This window comes from Saccostrea cucullata, unplaced genomic scaffold, assembly GCF_032062105.1.
Source record: "Saccostrea cucullata isolate Sc308-1 unplaced genomic scaffold, CSIRO_AGI_Scuc_v1 ctg3248, whole genome shotgun sequence".
Taxonomy (NCBI): domain Eukaryota; kingdom Metazoa; phylum Mollusca; class Bivalvia; order Ostreida; family Ostreidae; genus Saccostrea; species Saccostrea cuccullata.
Window position 1 is genome coordinate 32,146 of NW_026935031.1, and position 27,930 is coordinate 60,075.

Genomic DNA, 27,930 nt, shown 5'->3' on the forward strand with positions numbered 1-27,930 from the left:
CATCAATTCACTCTAACCAATAAGTGAATAGATGATTTGATTAAACATTGTACCAGTTGTTTTATACATGCTATTTCAGACAATTACTATGTTTTTACAAAGTAAGTTGTCTTTAATTCAGAGTTAATACATTTTCCATGTTTCAGATATTATGTTAAATATCCATTACTAATATATCATAATATGATAATTTAAGGTTATCCGATCCTCAGCCATGAAGGATAACTCCAAAAAATAATATTTTATTTAAAAAGCTTTAATAAGAGGCTCGGAAATGAAAACTTTTCAAGCAACAATTTTCATTTAATTCAAGGTTTATGGTAGTATTAAAAAAGGCCTTATAAAATGTTGGCATTTGTAAGCCATAAAAGGGAAAAAATATAAACAGTTTAAGATAAGTGAGATTTTCTTGAATCAAGCCTTATACAGTGGAGCCTCATTTATCCGGACGCTTTGGTTCCCAGTCAATTTGTCCGGATATGTGAAGCGTTCGGATACCTGAATCACCAGTTAAACAAGACAAAGTGCCATTAAAAAATTCTGTTCCGATGAAAAATCGTCCGGATACTGAAACATCCGGATATCTGGCGTCCGGATATCTGAAGGTCCACTGTATACCAATGCTAAATAGCATGCTATAAAATTAGAAGTTATTTTTGATGTCTTACATTGATTGAAAAAACGTTTTACACTATGTATTACATGTATATAGTAAATGAAAAAAAAACAAGACATAGAATACCAAAAAAGTATAAAAATCACGACAATTTCTCTGAATGACTGGATACCTATTTTTTTTAACCTAAAATATATTTTTTGATCAATTGCAATTTGAATTCTTTTTGGCTAGTCAACATAGTCAAAGTAAGAGTAATTTTAAAAATGAGTATGGATGAAGAAAGGAAAGAGAAAAATAAAACAAAATGAATATGCATTAAAAATTGCAGCTTTTAATTTTCTTCAAGGTTTCAAAGGCGTGTGAATTGTCAGCAAGTGTTTTAACTGAATTAAAATTCAATTTAAAATGTATGTATATAGTAAGTTTCTGCACAGCCCTTAAATAAGTGGTCAGGTAAAATTTTATTTACTTCCTGTTTCATTTACTGGGACATATAAAAAGCCAAAACACACTACTATCAACAGGTAATCTGAATTATCTCTTTCTATTATCAAGAATTCCTATTCTAAAACTGTTACATAGTCTCAAAACAGATTTTAAAAAACAAGTCACATATTAACATTTTCTTGCACCAGTTGGTTTGTTTCATCTTGGTTTTGAATTTCAAGACATGATACCGAAATTGTTATCTCATAGGTAAAACATTGGTGATCAGCTTAGTTTTAAACAGGAAAAAATATAGTTTTAGTGTTTCAATAATTTGGTGAATGGTAAAATTTCAACATATTTACAAGATGTAAGGGCTTGTAGGTCTTTCTACCAGTTTTCTTTTTTACAAGTAACCTGATTTTCTACAGAGTAATCCAAAATTAATCATATTTTATTAAAATATTTTTTCAGGTGTTATTAGATATACATATGAAAGATATTATAATGCAAACATGGTAAATGAACAAATAATCAATAATAGTTACTTACTTATCATTCCTTTTAAGTTACTTACCTCCAAAAAGAAAGGAAAGGTATATACTACATGGATGCAAAAAAGTAAATAATAATTTGTCAGATTCCATTGAATTCATGTTGAAGCCCAATCGTATTTAGTTGTATATTTCTGCACACTCTCCACAGCCAAATCAATAGTGGTTTCGCTATTGATGATATTTAAAATTCGTTTTCAATGACCTAGATATATCGTTTCGCTAGCAACACAATATAGTGAAGACCGAGCCCAATCACAACAAAAACATAGACCATGATACCTGGTATATCTTTAAATCTCCTTATTGAAGAGCCGTATGTACATTTATCATATTTATAAACTTTTAGGACTCTGTTTATAATATAATAAATATTTGCATAAATACTCAGTTCGTTTAGTTTGTACATGTAACTACTCTCAGTAGTTTTTAGAATTAATGAAGTGTCTCTTTGAGTAAAAAATTATATCCTAATTATCCTACAATAAATTTCTTACATATTTATTTATATTGTTTAATGTCCATCTCGAGAATTTTCTTTCATATGAAGACGCCTATAAAATTCAATGAAATTCAAGCAAAAAAAATTACATATTTCAGTAGTTGTACAGTCGTGAATCTCTTTAAAAACCAAAGGGTGATTGGGTATATGGTTAGATCTACATCATTGCATTTATAAAGAGCCCAGATAATGTCTTACTACGAGTACTTGGGCTTAAATGGGACAGATTCCTGGTTTGATGAGTTCTGGATGTTGTTTGACTAGATGGATCGTCTTGTTTCCAAGTGGTTGAATTAATGCTGGGTATGTATGCTAAGAAAAGTCTATTGATATACTGAAACATAAAATAATCAAGTATTTTACAGTGTTTTTGTAGGTATCGTGGCAAATATATCTTGTATTCAAATCTATAAAAATATTCAATATGAATGATCGACCATTGTCTGTTATAACAGTTTCAGACAATATTATTTCAAACCAAGCAGGCTGTGATTACATTTCTTTTAAATTTATCGTTTTTCATAGTTTAAGAAGTGGTAACTTTCAAAGAAAATGAAATGATAATCTGCACAAGTTACGGAGTCAGACCCATCAGATTCGATGAGATTTCCCAAATTTTGTCCAAGGCGCGTTAGCATTAAAGTTTGGCCTAACTGGTTCCTTTCTTTCTTTCTTTTTTATCTGATTCGCATTTTTAGCTCACCTGAGCCAAAGTTTAAGGCTCAAGTGAGTTCTTATGATCAAAATTTTTCCTTTCTCTGTCGTCGTTGTCATTGATGTCGTCGTCGACGTCGGCGTTCTTGTACATAATATACATTGTAGTATGTAAACTTTTCAAACTTTCATCTTCTTCTAAAGATACAATGGGTCAATTTAAACCAAACTGTTTTACCACAAAGTATCCATTCGTAAAGGGGAATCAAGTTTGGTCAAATGAAGGGCCAAGCCCTCTTCCAAGGGGAGATAATTATGAATTAGTGAAAATTAATGGAACCTTTTAAAAATCTTCTTCTCTAGAACCACTGGGCCAGGAAAGGTGAAACTCTTGCATGTGGAATTATCCTCAGCTAAATCAAGTTTGTTAAAATCATGGCCCCGGGAGTAGGGCGGGGCCACATTGGCTGATCAAAGTTTTACATAGGAATATATAGGATTTTTTTTTAATCTTTTTCTCAAGACACCGCAAATCCATGATTGATGTTGTTTATAAGGAAGCATCCTCAGGTGGTATAGATTCAGGTTTGCTCAAATCATGACCCCCGGGGTAGGGCGAAGTAATGATAGATGATCAAAGATGATGCATATATAGGAATATATATGAAAATCTTAAATTATTTTCTTCTCAAGAGCAGTGAGGTCATTATTTGTTATATTTATATGCATGCATCTGCAGGTGGTGTAGATACATGTTTGTATAAATCATGACTCCCGGAGATAGGGCGGGGCCACAATAGACGATCAAGTGTTTACATACATGTAGGAATACATAGGAAAAATCTTTTAAAATCTAATCAAGATCTAAAGAGCCATGGTAGATCATATTTATATGGGAGCATCTTCAGAAGGTGTAGATTCAGTTTTTATATCAAATGAATCACAACATTGCAAAGTATGTCACAATGATATTTTACTACCGGGTATGTCATTATGATAGATATTCCTTTTGTTTATGTCATATTTACAATCAAAGTTCTACGCGGGTTTGTTTAGGCAGCTCGCGGATCAAAATTCGGCGAATTAACACTTTTTTAATAATATGTATCACTAATAAATCGGAAAAGTCATGGATAAAACTTTTGCTAACATTCTGCATTCTATAGACTTCAATAGGACTTATACTACACCACGACGTTCCACGAGACGTCTATAATTAGAAAATATGCTTTAATGAAAAAGGGAAGAGTTTAACTACCCCGTGGATAATTAATTTCAATTTGTTATAATAGTTATGTAAAAACATAGCTTTCCTAATGGCCGATAGGAAGAGCTGGCGTGTACATTTCGTTGGTCGTCTAAGGACGGCCGAGTGAGTGAGTGATATCTGTACCATGAAAAGTGGTGCTAGAATCCTACTGTCCTATCATAGAAATAATTATTCAACCTTCCCAAAATTTTTACATAAATGCTCATAAGCTCCAAAAAATGCACCAATTCCCATTAACTATACGATAATAGCAGCACTTTCCAAACACAATAGAATTAGAACTTTAAATCGAAACAAAAATTAGTTTCAAAGTACTCGGCATAGTGTTTAACTTTTGCATCATTCTTTTGTGTTACGAACGACAGAGGAAAGGCTGATCGGCAAGTTAACACACAGTCTGCTTTTATTATACGAAGAAATTGTAGAATTATATTAGCAAACCTATTCAGAAGCTTTATTCTCACATGAATCCCAAATGATATTCATTCTGAATGCTTTAAAACTCCTATCTCTTGTGTTTGTTTGCATCAATTCTCGTTAAGTTTCATTTTCTCTCTGCTAATATACTGATCAACAGTTTTGACGTCACAGGTTTTGTATTTAACCCCTGTGATAAACAATTAGACCCAGAAACGACAAAATTCCGTTACATCATGTCTCTCCATATTTTGATTCATGTTTGCGACCTCAAGTCAATCTTAGATATCGATTTTAATAAATTGTTAACTATAAAGTTAATGTCATATAGCTTATATGACGTCATATCATATAGGCAAGTAAATATTTGGTTGTAACCTTAACATACATGCGTAGATCATAATATATGGGTTTTGTTTATGGAATTGCAGGTATGTGCCTGTGTATCTGTGCACTATTGTACCTTTTCAAATATGCTGGATATTCAATAAATGTAAACATAATCTTCATGTTTTAGTATCAATATGTAAGAGCCGGATGTAACTAGCTATATGACCTTTTCCGGTCCTTGAAGAGTCATTTTCCTTTGATATTACTTAATAAAAATCAATTCTCAAAAAATCTATCTAGTAATAGTAGTTTTTAAGAGTCAAAATCAGCAAGCATCGAGCATTTAGTTAAAAAATGTGGAAAGTGGCATAGAAACAGATTTGGTTAAAACTCATATATAAAGAGGTAGGTTCACGTACTCCATGAAATGGCCCTGTCAATATACCAATTAACCGACCAAGTCCTTACGTCCTATTTCGATCATCAACATAAAGTAGAGACTTAGTGCTTTCATTTCCTAAAAAAAATTCCCCTGAGAGTCCAAGTTTGGAAACGCAGGCGTTGTGAAACTGTAATGTTCTTTAATTTTGAAGAAAATGGGTTAAATTTGGCATCTTCAACTTTTGATAAAAATATGAGCCCACCCCGCGATCCAAAAATTCTTTCATGGATTTGAATCTTCTGAAACAGTTCTTTCATTATAACATTCAACATTTCAGATCAGAATTTGGGGGCTATGCAAAATATTAAAAAACAGCTTAAATTTTCGGTCATTTTTAACGAAATATTCAAGATTTGAGAAAAATGACGAAATTCATGACGTCATAATACATAGACAGGAGAAAAATTACGTCATTTTTATTTGATATGAAGTCACCAAGAGTCCAAGTAAAATAAAACATATTTTCAACTTTAACTGAGTAGTTCTGATTTTTCAGAAATTCACAGGGTCAAAAATGAACCAATGTCAACTTTGTTCTTTTCAGAACAAAGGGTTTGATAGAAAAAAGCAAGCAAAAAATAATTTTTCGCATTGTTGCTATGGAACCCACGCGCCTTTCAGATAGCGTGTTTTGTGCTTTATCATGACACTTGAATTTATGGTTAAACAAATACTTTTTTATTACTAGTCATTAAAAAAAGCTTTTTAGATTATTATTTTATTTATGTAAATATACTCTATTTTAACAAATGTTGATTATTGAAATTTTCTTCACCTTTTGATAAACATAACTAGTTTTTTGAGGTTTATTTTGCTTTAAAAAACAGCAAATTTGAAGTACTCTTTAAGAAATCTACAACTACATAAAAGCTTATTAACACAAAATGTTTATTAAACAGTATTTGTTCTAGAAGAATCAAGAAAAAAAATTGAAGGCAACTAAAGCATTTATATATGATAACTGATTTAAATCCATAACTTTCTGTCATTTTCGCTCCAAATTACCTCCCTTTGGTATGGCTCTCTAACATAGGAGGAATAAACGGTAGTTTGCTTACATTGTTTTCAATTACAATGTACAGAAGACTAGCAGAAAATTACAAACTTGGAGCAGTCTGAGCCTCAGTTTTGGCGTTTTCATGAGTCTTAATTACGGTGAGTGATTGAAATTTTTACAATTTACCATTACAACAGTTACAGAAGAATGTATAGCATAAATTAACCATGCAGTAAAATATCTAAGACTTGGCAAGTGTTTTTGCACATTTTGCACATTTAATTCTGATTGATTATATATTATATGTTAGCATTACTTTAGTATTTTATAACTAAAAGAAAAGATTATGCATGCATGGCCTGAGGAACCAGGAGGGGGGGGGGGGTATGCGCCCCAAATAATATTGCCGATATTAAACTATATGATATGATAACATGAATAATGAAATTAAATTACCCAACTTAGATTGTGTCTGTGGGCCTAACTTGAAAAAATTGGTCATGATCAGTCACATAATGATAAATCTATCCCAAATTATAAAGTTTAATTTTAATTTGTTGTTTTCACGGTATGTATGTAACCTAAGTCACTCACCAGCTATAATGATTATAATTGAAAGTCGGATAAAAAATTTGTATATTATTGTATATATCTTTATTTATAATTTACGATAATACCTGCTTTTTACATGAAAAATTATGAATTAATGAAAACCAACACTATTATGAAATATTTGTAAAATGGAATGACCTTTGTTATGGCGTCCGTAAAAAAAATGAAAAAGGGGCAGGGGGTTAACTCTGTACTTAATATATTTTAGTTTAGGAAAGGGGATTACCTTGGAAGTATTGTGATACAGACAAGTGCATTATGTAGTGAACTAGTGGTAACTGAATTGTATATATACCACAGTAAAATAATTAATAACTTTTTGCTGATGTCATCCAGTGTTTACTTATAAAAGAAAATTCATATTCAGCTAACATTTTCCCTGGTACCACTGATCTAATTAAAGTAAACTAGGTTCAAATATTAAGTATCATTAGATTTAAAGCACGTAAATTAATGAAATGAATATCTATACTCCATTTTTTCTTGAGGAGGGGGGGGGGGGTATTGGAAAGAAATGAAAAACATAATTTAGAGTTTTGACAAAACCTATAACCAGTTGACCTTTTTATTCAAGTTTTGAAATTTAAAGAATATCTAAAATCGATACGGTCTCAACTTTGTGTTGTATACTTCTGTTTTTAGAATGAAATTCGGCACTTTGAAGCCAAACTCAGGAAGAAGTAGAAACAGAATCGGATGAGCTGATATAGAATTAGACAGGATAAACATGTAAATGATACATTTAGTAAAAACGTTAACTTTTTTACAATAAAATGATAAACCATTGGAATTTAATTGATTCCAATAAACATGCTTTGCATTCATCATCATTGCTCAACCTCAACTAGAAATGGTTCCAAGTATATGAAGGCAAAGCTGTATAATATTTATTACATTTGAATTTTATCACTTTTTCAGATTATGAGAATACATTATTACAGTACAGATCATTGATGTGGGGAGTGTTACCGGAGACTCAGGGATCCAGGAAATTGATCCATAAAATGTACATTGTATTCATGAAAGTGGATCAAATAAAAATGTTCAGTCCAAAAGTAACATTCTTTGTTTGTCTGTTAGCATTTTTTTAATTGATGTAAATCGCACAACTATCAATTTTTATCATGCAGATTCATAATTAGATAGTAGAAGAATCTGAAACATATCTTTATATTCTGCATTTTGAAGTGCCATAATTAAAAGAAGGTCAATATTAATGATCAATCAATTAAATAAATTTCAAAACTGACAAAATGTTTTTGTGAGAAAAAAGAAATAGGGATAGTTAAAAGTCAGACAACACGTGCCTAAAAATTTATGTTTTGTATCTCTAGGTATTATATAAAAAAAATATTCATATCTGTCATTCTCTTCTAATTTCTACATTGTTTTCAAAATGATTTAAAATATAAGAACAACAAAAATTTCGATATATGCCATTCAAAAGATTACTCATAAGGGTTATTATGAGGTCAGTTCAAGTGTAGACATTCATATATATACGAGTATATATAGCCCTTCCAGATTTTTTATTTTAGGCACCTGTAGCTACTGAGGTCATACCTGTCTTGCAATATTGTTTCTTAATTAGGACAGCAGGAGAATATATCATCAGTTCAATACCAAAGGTTGCAGTCATTCGTTCTTGACAGACATGGTATCGTTTTTGAAAATGCATGCTGTGGGGGTAGTCATAAAAACAGCAAGAAAAAAAAGTGGGGAAATTCTCCAAACTCGGGGGGGGGGGGTATACATAAGGTTATGTTGAGAAAAAAGTTGGGTGGGGGATGTCACCCCCTTACCCAACCCAAACCTGGTGCTACATGCCTGATTGATATGGTTTTACTTTAAAATTATGTGAGCTGTAATAGTGACTCTCGTTCATAAACTAGAATTATTGTGAGCAAGCTCATAAAATGATACCCCCCCCCCTCCTGCTATTGCATGAAATGTTTTTCATTACAAAAAAGGTCCAAATATTAATTTAAAACCTTTTTATAATTTTGCTAGTGCAGATATACATACCAAAATGACTTTGACATATACTCATGTAGTAGGTAGTAAAACCGTTGTGTTGAGCACAAACTTCCAGAAAACATATTCATAGTAAAATGTCTAAAAATCGTTGATTTCATAAGGATTTATGAACCCGTTGCTAAGGAAATGAATTTCCATGGATACCAGTCCCTTCATACGTTCAAAAAAAATTTTTTTAATTGTGTTTTAGCATTAGGTAGGACAAAATTTTTTATATACCAAAAGCTTTTGAAAAAATAAAATTTTGACTTTCCATTCAATGCTCGATGCTTGCTGATTTTGACTCTTAATCATTTTTCTATTCCTAATGATAAAATAATGACCGTATAAACTAATGTTCCGTGTCGCAGTAGGTGTTAGCAGGAAAAAGACCCCTCACTGCGCAATGGCTTTGAGTGCCGAGCATAGGACAACATTTCTTTACCGGCAAGTGGTGGCGTCTCAAATTCTCGAGAAGGACGTTATACAACAATCAATCAATCGACGCGGCGATTGGAACAGGAGTGGAACGCCCTATTACTAGGCTACCGTAACCTGTAGGTGGACTTTATCAACAAACTAAGCTTTCAAATTAATATGCAGTCTTATATGTATGCCTTTAATTAAGAAACAGTAACAAATTAACAAATGTCAGATAAAGACAATATTCTTTAATTTTTGAAACATAAAATATCCAATAAGATCTCAGTGAAATACATTTTTTTATTTATGCATTAAAAATATAAATCAAAAGCATTCAAAACTATTACAGGCATGAATTAGTTTATATAATACGATTAGGACAGCTTTTGTCAAATCAAGACTTAAGAAAAGTTTTCTTTAATCGGCATTGTAATAATACAACAGTCATAAATATCATTTTCATAAGTTAATTGACACATTAATCATGATTAATCCATATTTATTGATATCTAATGTACATTAGAAAAGTACCCTTTCAGTTGGGAATTTTCAATCGAAAAAAATGGCATATTTAGAATTATATTGAAGTCTTGTATTTAATTTTCTTGGTGAATAAAGAGCTTTTTGAATCAAGACTTATTCCCTTATTACATGGCTGTAAACTCTTCAATATTACAAATTAAAGTTTAAAAATGAAATACAAGCACCAACATAGAAATCCGTGTGTCATATTTTTAGAACTTATTTTCTTAATTTTGTAGACTTAAGGGGGCAGACTCTGGTTTCAATTGCGCGATATTTCGCGCATCATAGTAAAATGATTTTTTTTTTTGCAGATAGGTAGGTTGACGTCGTTACAGTGTGTTTTTGACGTTATGATAAACTGTCGCTCTTGAAGAAAGGGGTAGTAAAAATGGTTTGAAAGAAAAAGTAATAAACATATATAAACTTGAGAATACTATTATTTTCATTATTTTTATTATGTTTTCATATGAATCCTTTGTGCCTGTCATATTTTAAGTATTCTATAAAAACAGAAACATTCGTTAATTTAGGTATTTTGAGATGCCCCCTCTAGTAACAAGACGGTAGAATTTTCTGTTTCTTACATATATTGTATGATATAGAATATCTCATCAAATATTTTATTTGAACAAAAAGTATACTGTAGTATTTATATAATATGCTTTAAAGTACTAAAATTGGTATTTTCCTCTATAATCCTATAGTAAATGTACCTGTGTTTTGAAACTATCCCTCAAAAATACCTGGACTGGAGATGTCCCTCAAACTTTGCATGTATATTGAAGTTAATGTAAGTTAAATATGGTATAAAAATGAAGAGTTGCGCTATTGTAGTTTTCATACAATAAAACCCCAGTCGACCCCCTCAAGTCTTAATTGAGAAAAGTCCTTTTACAGGACGTGGTGTTTTTTTTAAGTACTGGAACTAAATAATTGATAACATAATCACGTGCAAGCACAAAATGTCCAAAAAATTACTGAAAATTTTTTTCAACTTTGTAATCAATTATTCACATCAAGGAAAACAAAATTTCCTACTTGGGCTGAGATGAATTATTTCTGAAATACTAGAATCGGTCTTGTTTTTCTCAGACAAATACATCATGTACATATGTACTGTCAATACTTTATCTTGTACATGTAGTGATCTGTTTGGCTGACCATTATCTGTAGGATCCCGGGGGTGAAGCATAACCTTGTCCGAAATGATGAGCTCGAGATTGTTCAGAGCTTTGTCCTGGACATTGCCCAAAGGTTTGTTGTTCGTGGTTAATTCTTATTTGTTGCTGTCCATAATTAATTATAACTGTTGAAGCAGGCAATTTGCGTTTACGGCGACCTAAAAATGTCAAAAGGAAATGTTAAAAGATTATTCAGTGAATGAATGTTGTGACACATTCATAGGAGGCTTAATCTAAAAGTAGTATTTCTACCCCCAAAAAATCTTTAATGAAGAAATTATCAACAAGATGTCAATTTTATACATTTATTTTGTTTGTCTTTTGACTAAAAAACATATGGTAACATGTATTTATATAAATATATAAACACAGATGTTTTAAATTCATTAGAGGCTAAGAAATTTACATAACTTTTAGGAACTAGTACCCGTTTTCAGATAATCTGAAAAAAACGTTAATCCCCAAAGTGTAGCTTAATCTCCATGGATTTTTTTGAAATACATGTAATATAATATTTACTGACAATTTGACGAAAGCATTGTTATCAATTTAATGTAATTCTGCTTTAAATGTTTCAATGTTCTTGATTTGGGCCATTTTGCAATTACGTCAAAACCTATAATGACAGCTGCGCTCAAACTAAATAGTACACGCGTCCATCTTCAAGCTTTATGACTGGAAGTTTCTTATCCCTGATTCGTTGCTCGTGCAACAGACTATTTCCATGCCAGTATTGATAAAACAAGTCATCCAATTATTCAGCGGGGGGGGGGGGTTGATTGATTACACTTGGTGCATCTGTGGAAAAAAGCTCGTGCCGTAATGCAAAATGGTAAACTCAACCGGAATTATTAAAGAATAAATGTCTTATATTTTGATTTCAAGATGTGAGCAGGCATTTATGCATGAAATCATCACTCAAGCCAATCGATTGATCATCGTCATGAAATTAGAAAATCTTACAGATCTTACTTAAATTCACATGCTCTTGATTCCGCTAATGCACGCTTCTGTCTCTATTTGTCCCGCCCAGAACCTATTTTTTTAAACGCGCATATCTAAGAACAATGTACACTTATGTAGAAATAAATTACATTATCTATAAGTAATTTTATCTCGGACAAAGGCATTGGAAATGTAAATATGTAATAATATACTCAATTACGATCACTAACAGCAACATGAACAACAGACAGTTATTTTAGGTGGTTTAACATATAGAACCGATTTATAACATGTGCAGCTTTACGCTTCATACGATTATTTCTTAAGGTAAAATTATACTGTCAGCAGCACTTACGAGTACTGTATCATAAAAGCAGACTATTGTACTTACGTTAACAAAATAAATCAGATGGTAATACTTACGGTAACAAAATACAGCAGACGCTAATACTTATTGTAACATACACAAAAGACGGTTATACTTACTGTAACATATAAAGCAGACGATTATACTTTATGTGACCTACACAGCAGACGATAATACCTACTGTAACATATACAGCAGACGATTCTATTTACTGTAACTTGTACAGTAGACGGTTATACTTACAATATCATATACAGCGGAGGGTTATACTTACTGTAACTTGTGCAGCAGATAATGATACCCAAAGTAACATATACAGCAGACGGTTATACTTACATGTACTGTAACTTATACAGCAGACGATCATACTTACAGTAACTTATACAGCAGATAGACGATTATACTTACTGTAACATGTACAGAAGAGAATTATATTTACTGTAACATACACAACAGACGTTTATACTTATCGTAACATGTACAGAAGACGATTATACTTACTGTAACTTGTACAGCAGACGGTTATACTTAATTAACTTGTACAGCAGACGGTTATACTTACAGTTATATATACAGCAGACGGTTATACTTACAGTTACACACACAACAGACGGTTATCCTCATGAAAACATAAATAACAGATGATTAAACTTTCTGTAATATATACAGCAGACGGTTATACTTACAGTAATATATACAATAGACGATAATGCTAACATTTACAAAATACAAGAGATGGTTATTCTTACCTGAACTGTAACAAAATACAGCAGACAATAATACTTACGGTAATATATAGAGAAGACTAATATACGTACTGTAACATACACAACAGACGAATATACTTATTGTTACATATAAAGCAGACGATTTTACTCATAGTAACATACATATCATGGCGATTATACTTACTGTAACATATACAGCTGACCGTTATACAAACAGTAACAAAATACAGCAGAAGATAATACTTATGGAAATATGTACAAAGACGATTATACTTACTGCACCTTGTACAGCAGACGGTTATACATACTTTTGCATGAACAGAGGATTATTATACTTACAGTAAAACAAACAGCAGACAGTTATACTTACTCTTATATGTACATTAGACAGTTATACTTACAGAAATATACACAACAGACGATTATACTCACAGAAACATACACAACAGGCGGTTATACTCACAGAAACATACACAACAGACGGTTATACTCACAGAAACATACACAACAAACGGTTATACTCACAGAAACATACACAACAAACGGTTATACTTACAGAAACATACACAACAGACGGTTATACTCACAGAAACATACACAACAGACGGTTATACTCACAGAAACATACACAACAGACGGTTATACTCACAGAAACATACACAACAAACGGTTATACTCTCAGAAACATACACAACAGACGGTTATACTCACAGAAACATACACAACAGACGGTTATACTTACAGAAACATACACAACAGACGGTTATACTCACAGAAACATACACAACAGACGGTTATACTCACAGAAACATACACAACAGACGGTTATACTCACAGAAACATACACAACAAACGGTTATACTCACAGAAACATACACAACAGACGTTTATACTTAACGTTACATGTACAACAGACGGTTATACTCTCAGTAACATATACAGCAGACAATTAAGCTCACTGTAAGTTGTATAGCAGACGGTTATACTAACAGTAAAATATAAAGCAGACATTATACTTATACAGTAACTTATACAGCTGACGGTTATACTTACTGTAAAATGTACAGCAGACGATTATACTTACTGAACCTTGTACATGTACAACAGACGATTATACTTACTGTAACATGTACAGTAGTCGATTATACTTACAGTAACAAGTACAGCAGACGATTATACTTACTGTAACATACACAACAGACGTTTATACTTACTGCAACATACACAACAGACGATTATACTTACTGTAACATGTACAGCAAACGATTATACTTACTGTAACATACACAACAGACGTTTATACTTACTGTAACATACACAACAGACGTTTATACTTACTGTAACATATACAGCAGACGATTATACTTACTGTAACATGTACAGCAGACGTTTATACTTATTTTAACATGTACAGCAGACGATTATACTTACTGTAACATGTACAGCAGACGTTTATACTTATTTTAACATGTACAGCAGACGATTATACTTACTGTAACATATACAGCAGACGTTTATACTTATTTTAACATGTACAGCAGACGATTATACTTACTGTAACATATACAGCAGACGTTTATACTTATTTTAACATGTACAGCAGACGATTATACTTACTGTAACATATACAGCAGACGTTTATACTTATTGTAACATATACAGCAGACGTTTATACTTATTTTAACATGTACAGCAGACGATTATACTTACTGTAACATGTACAGCAGACGTTTATACTTATTGTAACATATACAGCAGACGATTATACTTATTTTAACATGTACAGCAGACGATTATACTTACTGTAACATGTACAGCAGACGTTTATACTTATTGTAACATATACAGCAGACGATTATACTTATTGTAACATATACAGCAGACGATTATACTTACTGTAACATGTACAGCAGACGTTTATACTTATTGTAACATATACAGCAGACGATTATACTTATTGTAACATATACAGCAGACGATTATACTTATTGTAACATATACAGCAGACGATTATACTTATTGTAACATATACAGCAGACGATTATACTTACTGTAACATATACAGCAGACGTTTATACTTATTGTAACATATACAGCAGACGATTATACTTATTGTAACATATACAGCAGACGATTATACTTACTGTTACATGTACAGCAGACGTTTATACTTATTGTAACATATACAGCAGACGATTATACTTATTGTAACATATACAGCAGACGATTATACTTATTTTAACATGTACAGCAGACGATTATACTTACTGTAACATGTACAGCAGACGTTTATACTTATTGTAACATATACAGCAGACGATTATACTTATTGTAACATATACAGCAGACGATTATACTTACTGTTACATGTACAGCAGACGTTTATACTTATTGTAACATATACAGCAGACGATTATACTTACTGTTACATACACAACAGACGTTAATACTTATCGTTACATGTACAGCAGTCAACAATACTTACGGTTGCATAGAAAACAGACGATGCAGCTAATAATAAAAACAACTCCACCAACAAGGGAACCCACAATTGTTCTGTCAGTATAAGATAAAACGATACTGGTAAAATACTTTTGTAATAGAAGTTTTATTTTTTTTAATACCTTTAACACGATCCTTCGAGTGAAATGAATATATTTTATATTTAATCTTCTGATATTGTATTTTATCAAAACTTAACATACTTAAAATTGTGTCTTACTTTAAACAAAGTCTCCATATAAGTGAAAAATTCTCGAGAGGGACGCTAAACAACTTATGATTAATCATTCAAAAAAAAATTCTCGTTGCTTTTAATATTTCATTTCCCTTCCTTATGTCGTTATTTTTAGTGTCTGTGATACATAGTGTATTTGAGGTATTTCATAACTAATAGAAACAAATTTTTGGGGTAGCAATCCTGACGTCCATATACATGTACCTCTCGGTAGTTTACTTCACTTTCATAAAAAAAAATAGAATGACACCTTGCCCAATAGACCACTAATTGGTCACTAATATAAATGGAAAGGTCACAATAAGGTTAGTTGCTGTCGTTCTGTTAATTTTCAGTTAATCTAGTCAAGAATGAACATTACCAGATTTGGTTCTTAGATGTTTTTGAGGCTCGTGTTCGCTCATATTTCACAATGTTTAATGTACTTTTTAGCTCGAATATGTTCTTTATCTCCACACACACGCATTTCTGTGTCTATTTATAGATCAGTGGAAGGTTTAAATACAGTAACATTCTGATCATGGTTAACATGATTTGACTTAATTTGCGTTTAAGCGTTTTCTATTCATCATACAAATTAAAATTATTTTTAACACGTCTAATTAATGATTTTCTAATTATTTTGATATTTTACGGAGCAACTATGCTTATCTTGTTATATTACTAATATTTACTTGTACATGTATGACTTTGATCTTGTATTTTTGAAAGGACTTATATAGGCAGTGCCTGCTGTCCGATCCTATTATGTTCATTCATAATAAAATATTGTTTAAATTATAATCTCCACATACATGTATTTCATGTTAAGTTTCGATACTGATAACTTTGTTGGTCATGCCTCTATATATTTTTATGAATCTTATTATAAAAAGATATAATTTTAGGCAAAATGGATTAGATTTGTAAACTCTTTTGTTTGAGGTATCATTTGAATACATTGGAGGGCATGATACGAAAAAAAATATCCAGGGAACCGACTTGGTTTTCTATTGCACAATTTTTATGATAAAATAATAAAATGAATTTCTGTAAGAGGATATTATAAAAAAAAAGTTTAAAATACACACTCTTGAAATTTTAAATATTATGATAATCATAAAATTTGAGAATCTCACAATTGTGTTTTTTTTTTATTTTCTGTATAAATCCCTTGCATATGTCTTATTTTGTAGTACTTCATTAAAGTAGACTGTATAATTTTATATTTCTTATAAAGGATGTTAAAAAATTTATTTCATAATTTACTTTGATTTTCATAAAGAAAATGTACGATGAGAAGATATAAACAATTAGTAATATTCCATATTTACAGAGTCCATTCTTACTTCTGATAAGGTTTTAACTGCCTTTTGTTGAAACAAAGGGAGATGGGTATTAAACAAATGATGTCTGTGCAAAAACACCAGGAATACAGCATATTTGTGATATGTATTAAGCATATAGTTTAGTAAATCCTTTCTAATACTATGCAAAATTTATCAAGCAAGCAAAAAATTTCTATTTGACAAACCTATTCTTTTGAAAAATATTTTTTTTCTTAGTTTATATCTTATCTCTTTAGTTCTGTATAATACAAGATAGGCTCTGAGAACCAAAAGTAAATAATTCTACGTTTTTGAGTGTGTCTTAGTAGTAGTTACCCCATATCATACTGTTGGTTATGTGTAGATACCCGATGGGCGTTTTCCTAATGACACGAGGTAGTGTTGCTCCAAGGTTGTCATTTTGACCACGCCCATCGGATATCTACACACAACAACAGTGTAATATGGGGTAAATGACTTGTACCATAGTTTTTTAAAATCATTCATATGTAAGTCAGCTTAGGAATCGGACGGACTGGTTCGCGTGATTGAAACATTAAGAGTTTGGTTTCAAAGAATCTTATGCATTTGGATTTTATATGATTTTATGCTCCTTCGTGTCCTCCTGACCACGTCCATCGAATAAAGGGTAAGTGATCTGAATACAATTTTTTTTTCAAATTTTGCTACAATTTTTTCCCTACATGCATACCCGTCACTCATGGTCATTGAGCATTGAGGGATTTTTTTCCTGTCAACACCTTCTGCGATACGGGACCTCTGTTTATACTTTATAGATCTCCAAGTCCCACAGTGGGATTCAACTCCTTACTTTGTGGCTCTAGGACAGGCGCTTTAACCACTGGGCCACGCAAGCGACATAAACATTAAACATATCTAGGCCCATTTAAAAAGTTTGATTTATGTAATTGAAAAAATAACGAGTTTGGTTTCAATGATATACATGTATGTTAATTTGATATGATTTTTTTTAAACAATAAAATGCTTATTTTTTGGTTGTTATTACTGGAATGAACGGAAGCAGCTGTTGCAGAAAAAATACATAACCCGCGTAAGCGGGTTATGTAAATTTTTTCTGCAATAGCTGCCACCGTTCATTCCAGTAATAACAAACAAAGAAAGCATTTTATTTTTTATATTTATATCTGTTTAAATAATCATTTAAAGTTTGAATAAAGAGGTTAATTATTGTATGAATGATGCAAATGTCTTTATACGTTTCATTAATGGAACAGCCACTAATCAAGAAATCTGTACTGGCGACATGCCTAATGTAGTTCATGCAGTGATGAACGCAATGGGTTTTCTTGAGAAATAAAGGAGAAATTATTCAGTGGATTGTAAATTACAATCGTCAAAATTACATACTAGTAATCTAAATTTATTATGAACTTGGTTTAACTTAAATTTTTGTAAACCTGATACAAACTTTGCCGTGCACAGTGATTCGTTGATTGAAATGTTTGTTAGGGGTTATATGTATATATCAATTTAATGAAAATTTGATCTTTGGTGGGCTAGATCCGCGATCGAAAAGGTTATTTACATGTTAGTACAGTAGTGTACACTTGTTTTTACGTCAAGTGTGCACCGTGTTTCCTTTGTTGGTTATCAAAAGAACGATATATTGGAATCTACTAAGCTAACGTCACCCTGGTCAATACACTATTTAAAAATGTTTAAAAAATCAAACGATTTCTGAAGTTTTCTTCTTCACTTTTAATAAGAGTTAAAGTATTAACGGCCGTTTTTAACTGTTATTTATTACAAAATGATGTATTTAATTGAAATTTTTACTCTTTTTTACTCTCCTAAATTTGGTATAACAAGCCCGATGATCGTTTCAATTAAAATCCGTGCATGATCGTTTTATAAATAGTTCTTTTGTCCCGACTCGATGGGCGGAGTTATAGAAAAGTGTGGGTTATGTACAGAAACCCACACTTTTCACAAAAGAAATTACACCTAACTATGGTACAAGACACGATGTAGTAAGGGTATCGAAAGATTACTTTTTTATTCGTTCTTGGACATGTATGACTTTTTCATACAAACTGAACAGCATGTCAATCATAAGGGTGCTTTAAAGATATATTTTCACACATAAGAAAAACCTTTCAAGCTAGAAAGCATTGCAAAAATCTAACACACTACTTTGAATTTTTCGAAATATTTCATCAAGGAAATAGAACAAACTTTCTTAACCCCCTTTTTATTTTATACAATATATAATTTCTCATCACATATCATAAATTGAGCAAAAAATCTATTGCAGTATTTTTATAGTTTGTACAGTTGAGTTTGAGCATTGAGAAAATTATTTTGAATAAAGATGTAATTATTTAGCTTATCTCAATTAAATTTTCAATACATGGTGCATGGCATTCCTCCAGGTATATTTTCAAATATAACACAGTATCAGTGAACAGAAACAATGTTGTTTACTTCCTAAGAAAAAAATGTAATAAAAAGATTGTTCATTTAATTTATCTTGGTCTTTAAAATGTTTAAATACCTAAATTGGTTATAAATTGAGTAATTTAATGTAAATTTCTATTCATTGGAATTCAAATCTAAGGTCAGATCATTTCAACTGCAGAAAAATACAAATAGAATCAGAACTCTTTAGTGTGTAGTGTAGAGAAAATTCGATCCCATACCCGATACTGATACAGTTGATGGTCCCAGTGCAGATGGTTCCTAGCGGACAGCAGTAAATAGTACCAGTACAGCAATGATAGGTAGAATCTTGACACTGGCTATCCGAGTAGCATGCTTTATAACATTGAATACAAATATCACATTCGTTATTGACAGTATGTAACTTTTCAGTGGGCGTGGGTTAACATTATAACTATAAAATACATTTTGAGAAAAACAGCTATCCTATGATGAAAACGAACAAGAGGCCCAGGGGCCACAGCGCTCACCTGAGCACACCGGCTAGGAAAAAGCAAATATCAGATAAGAAATAAAAGTTTAAGGAGGTTGAAGGGGGAGGGGCTTAAATTTTAACCTCCCAGGGGTTCATAATTTGAACAAACTAGAATCTACACAACCTGAGGATGATTCCATATAAAATTAAATATCACTAATCATGGCTTTGAGATACTGGAAAAGGATATTTTAAAAGATTTCCTTATATTTCTTATGAAAAACTTGGATCGAAGATTTTTCCTATATATTCTTATGTAAAAAATTTGATCGGCCATTTTGGTCCCACCCTACCCCGGTGGTAATCATTTGAAAAAGCTAAAATCTACACTACCTGAGGATAATTTCACATGAGTTTTATCTTTCCTGTCTCAATGAATCTTGAGCATAAGATTTTTAAAAGATTTTTCCTATATATTCCTATGTAAACTTTGATCGATCAATTTGGCCCCACCCTACCCCCGGGGGTTATGATTTGAACACATTTGAATCTATGATACCTGAAGATGATTTCACATGAGTTTCATCTTTCCTGGCCTAGTGGTTCTTGAGAAGAAGATTTTTTTTTCTATATATTCTAATGTAAAACTTTGATCGGCCATTTTGGCTCCATCCTACCCCTTGGGATCATGATTTGAACAAACTTGAATCTACACTACCTGAGGATGATTTCACCTGAGTTTCATCTTTCCTGGCTCAGTGGTTTTTGAGAAGAAAATTTTTTTTAAAATGCCATCAATTTTTCTCTAATTCACAATTATCTCCCCTTGGAAAAGGGTGGCCCTTCATTTGAACAAACTTGAATTTGTTCACCCAAGGATACTTTGTGCCAGGATAGTTTGGTTAAAATTGGCCCAGTGGTTCTTGAGAAGAAGATGAAAATGTGAAAAGTTTACAACGACAACAACAACAACTACTACTACGACAACAACGACAGACAACGGACAAATTTTGATCGGAAAAGCTCACTTGAGCCCTCGGCTCAGGTGAGCTAAAACATATAAAAAAAAAATTTTTTTAATACTGATCTATTACTTTCCATATTTATAAATTTTTGAGAAAAAAATCCTCTGTAAAAAGTATTATGCACGGTCAGAAGTCAATTATATCCAAAGATTTGTTTCTGAACAATACAGTTTTCAAAGTTACATATTTAGTTCAATCAAAATAAGTAGCCTAAGGTCTTTGTACTTTGCTTCTATTTGAAAGTTTTATGTAGCAATGGTTATATAACATAAACTATGTTTACTTTTTGTTATCAATTATCAGGTTATAACCAGAGTATTTTTCTTAAAACTTGGAATTATTATTGATGGTGGGTATTAGAATTACATACCTATTCAGTAAACGAGAGACACTATAGTACAAAAGAATAAAGAAAAATCATGTAATATTTTGAGGAATACTAACCGGTATTGCATTTATTTAAAATACTGTTTACAAACTTGAACATTCGTGTAATAGCGTCTTTGGTGCAACCTTTGAACTCTTATATTTATGATATCTTCCCTTTGATTAAAAAAAACTTTCTCTCATCCCTAAGGTAATAACAGTTCTAACTGAACCACAAGAAAATAAAAAAAGAAAATTACCCAGCCCTTTCTGTGGTGTAGTGGTGAACATTTTAGATGTTCTTTCAAAAGGTGTCGTAGAAGATGTGGCGGTGAAGATAGTGGTTGTCGTTTTTACTGCCAGAGAAAGAAAAGATGATTTGTCTTAATTGACAAGCTATAATCACGCTTTCGAGGGCAAATTGAAAGAAAAATAAAATTAAAAATCATATTCAAGAACGAAAAGAGAATAAACACTGGGAAAATAAATTTTATAACAATAACATGTACTTTAATTATTCATTACAGATATGGGATGTTCAATTGTTTTTGTGTTTGGAAACAATTTCATCCAACGGGTTGTGAATTTTCTGTCCAAGGGTAGAAAATAAAACGAGTTGGATGAAATAATACCAGACCACCACGATATATGTAACACAAAAGAAAGTTAAAAAAAATAAAAGGTTACCCTTTCTTTCAAACACTTACCAATGTGTAACTTTACGCTATTAGATGCGTTAAAGAATTTCCCATTGAATCCATTGCATGCAGTACAAGTGTAAATCCCTGTATAACTTTCCTGAAGATTGGTCAGAGTTAGTGTCCCATTGCTGGATGATAACTCTCTAGCATTGTCACTGGGGCTGGTCTTGAATGCCCATAAATACCTGTTGACAGTCGTATTTGTGTGGATCCCAGGAGTTGGATTACCTTCAGCTTCACAGATCAAGGTCACAGTGGAGCCAATAAAATACTGGGAGTCAGCACTAGAGTCTGGTATCTTCCTTATTATGGGAACAATGACTTGAACTGTAAATATATTCAGAAACACTCTCCGGAAAATGGTAATCTTAGCACCAAAGAATACAATACTCATATTCATTCAATACTTACAAGAAAAAGTGGCATTTTAAGTACATTGGTTTAACACACTTCATATCCAAAAAAGACCGTAAAATGTACATGATGATGTGACTTATCATGATTTCAATTGTTTTACATTTCACATACTTACAATATACATTAATCCTCTTAGATTCTTGGTAAGGTTTGTCTCGGTCTGGCATTTTCAACAATTCATTATCCACGAAACATCTCAATACCGACTGGTGGTCATCTCTAGTCATCCTGTATGTTACTGTGCTCGTCACGTTGTAGACGCACACGCCTCTCTGAACTGGTGGGGTGGTGGTAGACACTCCTATCATTTCCTGTGGAGTTATTATACCATTCCTGTAGCGCCACCACCTGATTTGTCCAAGAGGTTTTCCAACATTGGCTGTACAGGACAAAGTCACTTCCATGTTCTCTTCTATATTGTCTGGTTCAGGAACTGGAATGTCATAAGGTTGCTCAGCAGGGGCTAAAATATACGTTTTAAATTATTTTTAGATATGTTTTTAAACATTTATTTTATTTGCATTCAAGTATGGTGTCCAGATAGGGCCATTGCAAAAGTTTATCAGCGCGTTAGAAACAACAGGCAAGCGCGTTGATGACAACAAGAAAATGGAAACCAAAGGTAGAGAAATCATATAGGTAATTTTCATGGTATGTTTTCGGACACTTTTAAAAGCTCTGAAAACCCGCGACCTACGTTAATGTGTTTATGTGTTGTTTCTAACAACGTGCTAGCTTGTTGTCAATAACAAGCTTGCACGTTGTCATAAACGTGCTAGCGCGTTGTCCTTAACGCGCTTGTGTGTTGTTTTTAACGCGCTTATTCACTTTCACAATGGCCTTATCGCTGTATTAACGCGCTAGCGCGTTGTCATTAACGCGTTTTCCTGTTGTGTCTAACGCGCTACATGTAATACACTTTTGAAATGGCCATACCGGGATACCATATTCATGAAATTTAATTTAAACTGGATACATATAACACTTTTCTGTGACACCTTTTGAAAATAAATAAATTATTTAATTAACAGAACTTAAGGAAAACTAAAAATACTTACCTCTAGCTGTGAGAGATGTTTCTTGTGTCTTAGTTATGGGACCGGAACCAGTATTAATAAATAAAACAGAGCACCTATAGTGATTCTCATCTGAACACACCACCTCGTTTACTCTCATCATAACAACATAAGAATTAGCTCCATTAGCTGTAACATTGAATAATTCAGTTCGATTCTTGTAATCAGTGGCAAACGGTGTAAAGGATTGAGATCCACTTGAACCAGGAGGAGAAAAAGAGGCTATGTTTGTAAACTCCTCTGGTCCCGGGCCTGATTTAACTTGCCACGAAATAGCTCCTGGAGGGACCGTATCACCAGAGTCTAGTGTATATGTACATGTGAAGTTAATAGAGTTTCCAATAGTGGCTGTGAAAGAGGCTGCAGTGGAAACTGTTCCTGCAATAGTGCCTATGACAAGAAAAAAATGCATCCATGCAATGCTGATCATGAGAACAGACCTTATCCTTCTATAAGTAATTTTCTTAGAATTCAACCTTACAGTATTGAATTTTATTCATCAAGATATAGGCCTGGCTACATTTAAAAATATTTATGATTGTGTTAATATTATGACATTCATATAACAAAGCTGGAAAGGCTTCTTAAATTTCTAATAAGGTAAAAAAAATTGTTTTACTAAGTATTATATCGAGTAGGTACACTTGAATCTCGTTATAACAAGTTAATTACCTTGTTTAAACGAGTAAGTTACATGTATTTCCTTATAATTATATAAAGAGATAATTATCTTGTTTTAACGATCGAGATATCCAGAGTTAATTTTATAATTTTAAAGAGTTTACTAATTCAATCTATCGAGATAGCTGTTTCATTGTTACAAGTTACATGACATAGCATTTAAATTGTTTTCTCTTCCTTAAGCCACGTTTGAGCCCATTGAGGTAAAAATTGCCCACTTTAAATGATTAATTAAATTAAATGTATAAAACATTTCACCATTTGCAAGTTTCGTGTGCTGCAAATTTAATGGATCTGTCTCTCCATATACATGTATTTATTTATTCTTGAAAATAATCTTGCAATACTTTGATCCAAAATTTGTTAATTGCACAAGTTTGTTTAACTTAAAATGTCAAGAAAGGTCCTTAAGTGTTCTATGTATAAATTATGCAAAATGTGAAAATAGAAGAAATAGCATTTAACAAAAATGAGTCAAGATAAGCAAACCTACCTTCAGGAACAATATAAAGGTATAAAAAGCTAGAATGTAAAATGAATAAAACAAATATGTCAGATTCCATTCCTTTCAATTTTGAAAACACTACGATACATATTTCCCCATGTTTTATAATATATGAAAAACCCTAGCTCATTGTTCGACGCCATACAAAAAAGTGGTGGTTTCGATATTGTTGATAGTCAAAACCCCTTCAGAATGACCTAGTTCTTTTGTTTAGTTGCTAGCATTATAACATATGGAAGGCTGTACCTATTCACAATAATGAATAGATGATGAAAAGATCATAAAACATCTATACAATTATAATATCGTTACACGCCTATTGTAGCTCAATGTTTGTGTAACGTTTTGTTTCACTATTTATATATAATTATTATGTTTGCATAAGGTTTCAACCCATTGAGTTCATATTTCTTCGTACTTTCGATTTGTTTTTTCCTAAATGCCCAGTATAATCTCTGTCTCTCTCTCTGTCTCTCTCTCTCTCTCTCTTAACTTAAAGAAATATAGATCTTACATACATCTTCAAAAATAAATGAATAATGTACTTAATTCTCTAACTAGATCTCTTAAGAAAATCATGATACCTGAAATTAATACATTAGCATCATGATCCACATGATGTTAGCATCATGATCCACATGATGAGTGGTTGGTTGACTGACTGATTGTTATGTTACGTTGGTTCACGCCCCTTTTGAGAATTTTTCAATCATACGAGTACATAGAGGTCACCGTATGATATAATAATTTTGTATAGGATTTAAATTCCCATATGAATTTGAGAGATACTCTGATAGGATGGACGAATACTTATGTGTACCATCTTCTAAATTTCATAATCTTGATTAGTTTCAGAAAAAGTTCCCTAGGAGTTGCTGGATGTGTTTCTTCAGTTGAGTATGCATTTACTTCGAATGGATTATCTAGTCCATGAACACTGTCACTTCTATTTCTAGCTTGCTTCACTGATAATGAAGTTGATTGGCTGATAGAAGGATATGGATATAACGAACAGTATTCAATTTCAAAGTCCATAAAACGATACAAAATAGGAGCAGAGCAAACACGGACCTCTGAAACATCAGAGGTGGGATCAGGTGCCCTGGGGGAGTGAGCATCCCCTGCTAACCGGTCACACTCGCCGTATGCTCCTAGTTATGATCGGGAAATAACGGGAAAATCCGTCGTCAATTCAGTGTTTAAAAAATGGACTAACAATTGGTATGAAAACGTCAGTCAGCATTTGACTCAATGATAAATTATGTTCGCTGACAAGGTCATCGTATCGACCATAGAACTTACGAAATGATGACTTTAAACGAAACTGCTGATATGTTTGTTTTATCAACTTGCATGTCAATAATCGACCTCGTTTTAAAAATTGTTCATACGTAGAGCATGCTCTTGCGTATCGAATCAACTGAGATATATATACTCCGTATGCAGGTCATCGTGTTTATCATATAGCTTGGTTGTTAGATTACCAGTAACATCTTTTTCAAGTACAATATCCAAGTATGACGCAGATGTGTCAGAATCAGTGGTATCTTTTCTCTCAAGCTCACCAGGATATAACATATTGACGTAGGAATGGAAATTACCATTGCTAATTGACAATACGTCGTCGAAATGTCTAAATGTCGAGTTGAAGGCCACAGCAAGTGTTTTTTTCTTCTTTTCACGCATAAGATTTTATACAAATTCTGCTTCATATGAATATAAAAATAGGTGTGCTAATAACGGAGCGCCATTGGTACCCATGGGTATTCTAATAGATTCTTGGAGTACCCGGTCTCCAAAAATCACATAGATATTGTCAATCAAAAACTTTAGCATCTCTTTGATATTAACTTAGGAGTACTTGTATGTGTACGAAAGCCCAATGAGCTCATTTTCGTAGGAAAGGAAAATAAAATTTTCGCGATATAACGCGAAACTTTCGTGATATATCGTGAAACTTTCGCGTTTTAACGCGAAACTTTTGCTGTCTTAACAGACATATGCTTTAGTCTCAACGTTCTTTTGATTTTGTCATCAATTTTATTCAATACAATGATAAGCAAAAGGCTATATTGATCTTGGACTATCACAAGTCTTAAGCTTTCTTGCTATTGAATCCATCTATACCGCCACAATTTGTCTTTCTCAACGTTGTTCAAACAATTCAAAGTTTATGCGAGTTTTCCAAAAGTAAAACTTCAAGATTATTAATTTCGGGGAAAATCACCCCTTTCCGTTTTTTTATGCACTCTCTAGAGAATTTGATAATAATTTCATTTTATAGAGATCAAGATCTCAGAAAATTGACAAAATGAGGTAAATTTGTCAATTGTGTCCCACCGCACATGTGAAAATTGGATAGCAGATTTTCATTTGTCTCCGTTGGATTCACTGTGGAAATTCGATATCCTATTTTGAGGTTGCACCACGTTGTCATTCCATTGCTTACGAAAACATTGACAATTCAAAGTGAACAAACTCTGCTGTATACCTTCATAGTTTTTATTTATGGCTAGTCCACGAACTTCTCAATAACCCAATATAAAAAATTTTGGAGACAACGAAATTATACATTGTTCATTCACTTTTAAGTTATGTTTCTACAGTGTATAATTTTTTGTCCAAAATGATTGATTGCTTAATTTACTAGTGGTACAGTTGTAGTAAATGTTACTGATTAAAAAACAGCCAGAAAAAAAAAAATGTCAAGTGGAGAAATAATCAGTCTAAAGAATTTAACAATTGAAAAACATGTACACGAAAATTAAATTCATTTTATTAATTAATAGTAAGGTAATAAAATAAAATAAAATACTCTGATGACTAATCTATCCTATTCTTGCATCATTTTTTTCGCGAAATAACGCGAAAGTTTCGGGTTATAACGCGAAAGTTACGCGTTTATTTGCGAAAGTTTCGCGTTATAACGCGAAAGTAACGCGATATAACGCGAAAGTTACGCGTTTATTCGCGAAAGTTTCGCGTTATAACGCAAAAGTTACGCGGTATATCGCGAAAATTTCGCGTTATAACGCGAAAGTTACGCGTTTGTTTTCGCGAAAGTTTCGCGTTTATTCGTGAAAGTTTCGCGTTATAACGCGAAAAAAAAATAGTTTTCTTACCTACGAAAATGAGCTCATTGGGCTTTCGTATATGTGCAATCAGAATGTGTTTTAACAAAATAATTTTGCTAATGACCAATGACCAGGT

General features: G+C 32.2%; 1 protein-coding gene across 1 annotated transcript; it reads right to left on the bottom strand.

The window, feature by feature from the left end:
- Nucleotides 1-10,433: 10,433 nt before the first annotated feature.
- Nucleotides 10,434-26,298, bottom strand: LOC134241753 (nectin-4-like). The gene is made up of 8 exons (XM_062723776.1): nucleotides 26,205-26,298; nucleotides 23,517-23,924; nucleotides 22,574-22,921; nucleotides 22,048-22,368; nucleotides 21,601-21,696; nucleotides 19,735-19,849; nucleotides 15,494-15,564; nucleotides 10,434-11,126 (listed from the first exon to the last, which is right to left on the bottom strand). Exons 1-8 carry the CDS (start codon nucleotides 26,296-26,298, stop codon nucleotides 10,951-10,953), a joined length of 1,629 nt encoding a protein of 542 aa, XP_062579760.1. The 3' UTR covers nucleotides 10,434-10,950.
- Between the last annotated feature and the right edge of the window lie 1,632 nt (nucleotides 26,299-27,930).